Source organism: Vicia villosa, linkage group LG3, assembly GCF_029867415.1.
Source record: "Vicia villosa cultivar HV-30 ecotype Madison, WI linkage group LG3, Vvil1.0, whole genome shotgun sequence".
NCBI lineage: Eukaryota > Viridiplantae > Streptophyta > Magnoliopsida > Fabales > Fabaceae > Vicia > Vicia villosa.
Genome location: NC_081182.1, coordinates 47,254,160 through 47,262,318, shown reverse-complemented (window position 1 = coordinate 47,262,318; position 8,159 = coordinate 47,254,160). Strand labels below are relative to the sequence as shown.

Sequence of the window (8,159 nt, the reverse complement as noted above, 5' to 3'; positions counted from 1 at the left end):
ACAGAATCCACCCAATTCCTATTTTTATTTTTCAATCGATTAACAACTTCAGATAACACTCTTCACTGGAAATCGATTAACTACAATCTTTCTTTTCCTAACAAATTCCTAACAGCTCTGTTATCATATTTGTCAATTGGAATAATTTAACAGCATTACAACTTCATAACAGTCAACGCAATTTATTCCAGAACAACACCTCACAGCATAATTCAACCAGGTATAAAAATACAGGGGACCGGTACAATTTGAAACAGCATCAACACACAACAACGGTTTTCACAGCAAATCTACACACACAGTAATAATTTTAACAACCCGAATCCCACATATGGTTCATCATATACCCTATTATAGAGTCAGAACCTCACCCTTACCTTGGATTGAAGGTTGCTCTATAATTTTCCTCCGATCGAATTCTTAATTTTGCCTCTTTCTTGAACTTCTGCGTATTCCTCTCCAAAACCATTGTTTTCCTCTTCTGCCAAAACCTATTCCTCTTTCTCTCTCCTGATACTTCTAATTCATTTTAGGGTTAATAGTCATTTGCCCCCCTGTAATAGTAGTGATATTCGGTTTACCCCCCTTTTAAAAAAAATTTTGTTTTACCCCCCTGTAATATTTGGGTACCCCCCTAAACGTGTAAAAACCAGGGAGTAAAATCATAAAAATATATTTTACAGGGGGGTAATTTTCCCTCTTAGGGGGCAAAAGACTTACAATTTTAATATTATAGGGGGGTAAAACAATTTTTTTTTTTAAAAGGGGGGTAAACCGAATATCGCTACTATTGCAGGGGGGGCAAATGACTATTAACCCTTCATTTTATTATTATTTAACTAATATAATATTCTATTCTTTCTTTGGGTCTAACAATTCTATACCCCCCCCCCTTTGCTACTTCTAGCCATCGTATAAGCCCATATAATTAATATAGTATTATTCTAATATTATTTCTACAACTTAATCAACTAATTAATCACCTAATTAATTTAATCGATTAATTCAACTAACAACCACACAACTTAAATCAACATTCCACAACAATTCACAACCTCGACAACCAATTCGAAAATAATCTGAAAATAATTTAATTTAATAATTAATTAAATTACGGGCGTTACACTATACATCGTACAACAATCACCGTCAGACGCGTCCCTTGAATGACATAACTTTCTACTCTAGATGGTTGGCTTGTGGGTCACGCCTGATGTATCCCCATCTTCCTGAGCGATTCATGTGTCTGCTCGAGTTTCTATAGGGTGTTCAAAGAGACCATTTTGTATATGCTCCTTCCACCATGATACGCAGAGATATTGATGTGATGTTTGTTGATTTCAATAATCATTTGGTACAAGAGAAAACATGAAGTGTGTCGGCTCCCCGTCCATTGAGTAGTACATTAGACTAAATCCAATGGTATTTCAGAGTGTCCACACCCTTACATGACACTATATGCTCACGAAGATCCACCTAGGCTAGCTCAATAGAAGATATTAGGGGAGAAGCAAGCTAAGGTATATCATGTTGTTGACGTTTTACATGCATGTTGTTCGTATGATGGATATTATACGAACAACATTGGAGTACATGGCGCAAAGAAAGAACATGGAGTCAGATGTACTGAATAGTATTTATAATATGAATTTTGGATAGTATTATAGTATGTAATTTATCATTTTTATAGTATTGTGGATTCTAGACTGATTGTAATATATGACATTTTATTCATATTATTTTAGTGTATAATTTAATTGATAACAAATTTATTATGATAATATACTTATGATAAATGACCTATTACATCACTATAGTTATTACATCGGTATATTTCTTAAAAATTGTCAAACCTGACTGCCTAAGGATTATTACAAAAGTATTTTTTTGTAAATTTTAGGGAGATGCATCTCCGTACTTCTTTATGATAAAATGAGAGTGTAGCTCGCTTAAAGGGATGTGGTATATAGATGCGTACAAAAATATATTTTTGAATTTTTAAATGGTAGCTCTTCACCGCTATAGGTGGTAAGAGCAACCCCCTTTAATATTAAAAATTAAAAAGTGAAAACCTCAGGAGTTTAAATCAAAAATCTTTTGTTAAATTATTTTTTATTTTTATTTTTGACTGAACTCGCACTATTTGAAATTGTGGTATATGATGGAATAGAACGAAGTAATAAGCTATCAAATTCCATTACTAAAATTAACTTTCTATCATATTCCATAAAATTGATCATTTTCATTTCACCCAGAAGTGTATGCGATAGAATTAACTAATTAATTAAATATGTTCTATGTAAAATCACCATGGTGATCGCGGTTCGGTTTAAATTGGTTTTAAGGCAAAAATACATCCAATCCATAGATAAACTTACTCGCGCTTCGGTTAGATTTTAAATGATATGTTAAAAAAAATCAATCCGATCCGATCTAATTTAATATGTTTAATTTGAATTGATTGTTGTATATCCAGATTATATTTTTATTAATATTATAAAAATATTAATAAATCATAGATTTAATATAATACATATTATATAGTAAACTAAAAATTAATATTATAAAATGAGATGATCGATTATAGTTGAAATAAATAAAATAATAAAAATGAATAGATTAAACTAGGCTAATATATAATATTAAAAAAAAATTATTAATATAATAATAAATTTATGTAATATATCATAACACTAAAAAAATCATATTGCTAAAAGATAAATAAATAAAAAAATATATATACATAGTTCAGCTTGAATGAATCGATTTTAAAAAATTAATTTTGAAATCCAATCTAGACCATGTGATTCTCACAAAATGACATTCAAACAAATCCAATAAAATAATAAACTTTAGTTTTTTAAACACATCCAATAAACTAATAAACTTTAGTTTTTTAAACACATCCAATAAACTAATAAACTTTAGTTTTTTACAATTTTTGGTTTTTTTAATCGGTTCGCAATTTTTCTTTGGATTGATTTGAATTTGAATGCCCCTATTCAAATTAACAAAAATACCAAATGGAATATTTATTTCATTCTAATCTATTCCTCATTAGGTTCTATTCTAGTCCATCAATTTAAACTTTCAATTTTGATCTAGTTTCATGCTGCACATTTTATTGTTAAAGGCATATCATACTCAAATTAGAGAGGCTCTTAAGGAGAGAAATTAGTAAAAGCATTCTAAATATTTAAAAAATTATTTCCGTTCGACAAATATTTGTTTTTAAAATAAAATGTGTATGGTGTTATTATTAATTATTAACCAAATAAAATATATGCATCTTGTTGTGTATGGTGTTATTATTAATTATTAACCAAAGAAATACGCCTTTGCAGCACCAATAAAAAATCTCAAGATTTGAGAGAAGTTAATTGACTTTTGGGGATAGAGGACCCTCACGATTTCTAAAGTTGGCGGATTTTCTTACTAAAAATTTTCATTGATGTCGGTATTGATGTTGTCTAGACAATTGTTACAAAGAACTTCAGGGCATTATATAAGAGGATCGAGCACGAATAATTGAACGTTTCTTATCACAACCTTTTTTTAGTAGCAGAAGTATTTACCGGTTCCCAGGGAAATATGTTGATCTAGCAGAAAATATAGGAACCCAAAAAACAGTTGTCATATACCTTTGGGTAAACATCTTCCCAGTATCCTCAGTATAAATCTTAATTTTCTTTGCAACAGAACTTACTTAGCCACAGGCTATGTCCTTCATAGCTTTCTCATCTATCTTAATTTTTTCATCGAGGTACCGAAGGAGCATTCTGAACTGCCGCATTCTGAACCTGGTAGTGTCATTAGATGAAAGAAAATATTAGCATTAGCATCGCGAATTAGATTACATTTCAAGATTTACTGGAAAGCGGGAAGAAACAATCATTTAGCAAAAGCGATATAGTCCATTGTATCACAATCTGAAGTAAGCTAAAGATCCTCTAAAAAAGTCATTTAAAATGTTCTAACATAATCAAAACAGCTTATTAGATAAGGTTGAAACAACATAAAAATAATAAATTACCAAACTACACTCAATAATCTATAAATTAACTTGTATTTAAATTCAAATATCCAGAAAGATTACCTGGATTGCATATGATGAACTTGAAGCCAAATACTTAAGAAAATCATTCTTCTTTTTGTTGAAATTGTGCTTTGCTATGTCCAACAATGTCATTTCCCTTTTTATATCGTCCAAAATATTTTCCTTCTTCCACTGGGCGTCCTTCATTTGCCTCTCAATTTCAACCTGCTCATCAAGCCCCGCAGATCTTTCTGGTCTGGGGAATCGTACATTAACAGCTTCCCTGCAGGCCCCAACAGTTGGTTTTTTTTTTCAGTTCACATATTTGATGATTGTACTCTTCTGGAAACAAATTAAAACACCCAGCAGTTTGATGTTTCTAAAATGACACTTAAATTCAAGAAAGATTCACCCGTTAATATATTCCCTCTTTCTTGTAAAAAGGAAACACTCAAGTTAATTCGACTCCCAAGATGGGCAAAGTTTTTAGCCTAACATAATTATCAGAAGATACAAAAAATGGGTTAATTTATAATTTATAAATGGTTTTTCGTATTCTTACCTATTACCCAAAGAATATACACCACAGCTCCGAATCATTCCTCCATCTAAAGAAAGAGCTCCGTCTGTTATGCAAGGAAGTGCTTGTATCATTTCAGCCCTAGTCTTATATACTTGTAGACGAGAGAAGAGATTATAAAACAGAGTTTCTCTAAGGCCAAAACCCCTCGGAGTTACACAAAACAGGTTCTCGGTGTCTATATTAATCATATTCACAGCAAACCCAAGAAATCCAGCCGGACACTCCCCATTAGGCAATCTTGGGTTTAAAATGTCCAACTTCCTGTGTGGATCATCAACCACGTATTTACCAGCATAAGGCCTAAAACAAAAGAAAAAAAGGTTTAGAACACAAATTTATCCACAACCGCAAATAAAAGACAAACCAGATTCTTGTAATCGAACCTTAGAGATTCAAGACATATGAGTAAAAATCGACCGTCCAAAGCCCTTCCAATTGTTGCACCTAGCCCATGAAGACCGCTACTTTTATTTATGCGGCCTTCCTTGTCATACATTTCGATAGCTTTAACTCCTTCATAAGTTTTACAAACAATTGCCAACATAGTCTCCACTCCAAGATACTCTGAGAAAAGTCTGCATTCCAAATAAGTCGAGTGAAAACTATCCTCATGTATGCTTACATTTCATAGATATTAACAAAGCAAATAATAAATTATTTTTCATCTTGCTTAAAGATAATGTGACATAAACCATAGAAACATACAAGCTATTACAAGATTGAAACGAGTGTGCATGATTTCACAAGCAAAAAAGAAAACATTCATACAAAATGTACCTGCTGAGATTGTCATCCTCAACTCTTCCCAGCATAGGAACAATACCTAAAACATCCTTTGTTAGTGTAAGAAGAGAAGCATGCGCTCCATGACGAGTCTTCATCTGGCACAAAACACCAGCAGCAGATTTTTCATGCTGCAATATTTGTTTATGTACCTCCTCCACAGTTGTACTGCGGGTATCCTCTCCATTAGAGCTTGAAGACTTTGATTTCACAATAACACCTATGGATAAGGAAAAACATAAGACACCTTTTTGTTGATGGATAGAGAGCTATACAGAAATATTTTACAAAAGGAAATTTCATTTTAAAAAAATGAAGGGTGACAATTTGAAGTTTATTGCATCCTTATCCTTAATAGTGAAATAATTAAAAAAAACTTGAGATATGCGCGCTACAATGTTCCGTCTATGTATTCCCGAAACATCTTAACAATGCCCCATCCTAGAATTTGGGGTCGGCCAATCAGCCTCCAAAGCTGATTGGCCTACTGTTCTAAGAAGTTTCCATATCTCTTGCTATTGGGGATGATCTCAAGTTTCAAGACTACATAAACTTTATAATCAAAAATATTATTGTATAAATAAACCGATAAATCTCATGCAACCTTCATAATATGGAACGCTTGGACCAGTGATTCAGTGAATGCACTTTAAAGAACTAGGTTGTCAATATTTTTCATGAAAAGCAGCTGCTTATCCAGTTTCCAAGACAAGTACAAACAAATTTACCTTGCAAATGAATAATGGAGTCTTCTAATTTGGCTTTTTCCGTGTTCAAAAAATTCAGTCTGTCCTCATGCTGCTTAATTTTCATCCCAAAAGTATGCAGATCCCCTTGTAGTTTCTAAAAATATTACTTAGGTGTAAGTTAATATTCTAAAAATCATCCCCGCGCATTTGAAATCCAGAAACTTAAATCAGTATGTCTATATATTATATCATACACACGGGCAGGACAGAGAAGCAACCTTTTCTGTTTATAAAAACAATAAACATTAAAAGCAACCTGGGAGTGCCTGATGATATTTTCTGCTTTTATATATTCTTCATTTTGCACATTGTCATTTGTGTCCATGGAGTTTTCACTCAGATCCACTGGCACGGATGCTGAGTTCCCTTGGAGAGACACTGGCACGGTATGAACCAAATGCTGCACAAAAAGAACTTATTCATTTCACACACATAATATCTACAGATAATGCTTGCACACAGGAAAAATAATGAGTTAATTACTAGGTACAACTTCAACAGGTAGATTTCCCAAAAAGCCTGTCCATCCCCAAATGAATAATCAATCGTCCAGTCTTCAATTAAAGAGATATGGGGAAGTTTAACCACATATACGCATGCTGCTTATGTGTGTAAATCTCCTGTTCACTTTAGATTTCATTTTGCCATTTATTTTTATATTAATACTTCAGTGCTTCCATTAAGTAGGTAGAATTTCATAGATAAAAGGGAAAAATCAGGTAAAATTTCATAGATAAAAGGGGGAAATGAACTTCCATAAGTACAAGGTTAGCTTAGAAAGGAATTACTCTCTAAGTTCTTGACCAGATACTAGGTTCATTGAAAAAAAACATGGGAAAGGGTTAAGAAAAGCCATCAAATTATAACATTCCATCCAAAAATGCATCTTAGGGAGCATAATTTTCCTTTGCAATTTCTTAACCAAGCATAATCAACAATAACACTAGAAACCAAATTTGTTTCATAAAAGAGTCATCTCTAACATGCGAAATCACATAGTAACTACAATGCGAGCGGAAAAAATGTAGGTCATATCACAGGAACTTAGCGATGATTCTCTTGAATCTATTACGAAATGCGAATGAACATCTATACACCTTAAAGTAGGTTACAGCAGAGTAGTTAAAATTGCAATTTCCAAACAAATTGCAGTTTCTTAACCTAGTGTAATCACTCACAGTTGAAACCAAAGTGGGATCATAAAAGAGGCATCTCTAACATGCAAAATCACATAGTAGTTAAAATCGGAGAACATCTATAGACAGAGTGATCAAAATCACTATTTCCGAACAAATTGCAATAGCATTGAGGTTTTGAACCGAAAAAGTTCATCAATAAAAAATGACAGTAAATCAAGCGATTGAAGCTGAAATAATCGTAATGTAAAAATCAAGCGAGACGCAAGAGTAGAGAAATGTGAAGAGAGAAACTGACCTGGTTGCTACTGATGCCCGTTGGTTGCAGCATGATTTCGTGAATTGCGCTGCGAGTTTGAAATTTCGAAGAATATGACTAGGGTAAATTGAGTAAAGAAACTGAAGAGTGTAGGTAAATGAGTCACTCAACGACGCGTCGCGTCGTTTTGGAATCGGTACGGTACCTGCACTCGCAATCACATACGATGATATAATCTGTACGGTTTGATCCAAATCAGCTGATTCATTAAGATCCGACGGTTCCTATTGATTCTCTAGATGTTTCCAACCGCAGGGAATCTGCGTGACTTAAAGTAATGTTTGCTCACTTAATCATATATTTGACACTGAATAAAATCCAATTAAATCCAAAACCAAAAATGAAAAATCCAATTAAATCCTAGTAAAAAAAAATCAAATTAAATGAATTAATTTTTTGTAATGGTCATATTTAGAAGTCTACAAAATCAAACTGACTCAATAGAAAAATGTTAATAAAATTGAAAATTATATTTGATTCGAATGTGTTTGTGTTATTTTTTAACGGAATTGTGTTGTTCGGTTCAGTTTGCAGTTTGTATTTTGAAAACTAA

At 32.6% G+C, this 8,159-nt stretch overlaps 1 protein-coding gene across 2 annotated transcripts; it reads right to left on the bottom strand.

The window, feature by feature from the left end:
- Nucleotides 1-3,427: 3,427 nt before the first annotated feature.
- LOC131661293 (protein DEFECTIVE IN MERISTEM SILENCING 3-like) lies at nucleotides 3,428-7,745 on the bottom strand. Of its 2 annotated transcripts, none has more exons than XM_058930773.1 (8): nucleotides 7,586-7,745; nucleotides 6,408-6,551; nucleotides 6,131-6,245; nucleotides 5,397-5,622; nucleotides 5,003-5,194; nucleotides 4,599-4,919; nucleotides 4,097-4,319; nucleotides 3,428-3,800 (listed from the first exon to the last, which is right to left on the bottom strand). In XM_058930773.1, the coding sequence occupies exons 1-8, from the start codon at nucleotides 7,616-7,618 to the stop codon at nucleotides 3,756-3,758; spliced, it is 1,299 nt and encodes a 432-aa protein (XP_058786756.1). In that variant the 5' UTR covers nucleotides 7,619-7,745; the 3' UTR covers nucleotides 3,428-3,755. The 2 variants fall into 2 exon arrangements, with proteins under 2 accessions (XP_058786756.1, XP_058786757.1); XM_058930774.1 differs by lacking the exon at nucleotides 7,586-7,745 and adding an exon at nucleotides 6,635-7,419.
- Nucleotides 7,746-8,159: the final 414 nt, after the last annotated feature.

Excerpts from the sequence above, each read along its gene's own strand:
- LOC131661293 (XM_058930773.1), bottom strand. The coding sequence starts at position 7,618 with ATGCTGCAACCAACGGGCATCAGTAGCAACCAG. Across the intron at positions 6,552-7,585 it reads CGGGCATCAGTAGCAACCAG|CATTTGGTTCATACCGTGCC; the intron begins GTCAGTTTCTCT and ends CTTTTTGTGCAG. Across the intron at positions 4,920-5,002 it reads ATATGTCTTGAATCTCTAAG|GCCTTATGCTGGTAAATACG; the intron begins GTTCGATTACAA and ends CTTTTGTTTTAG.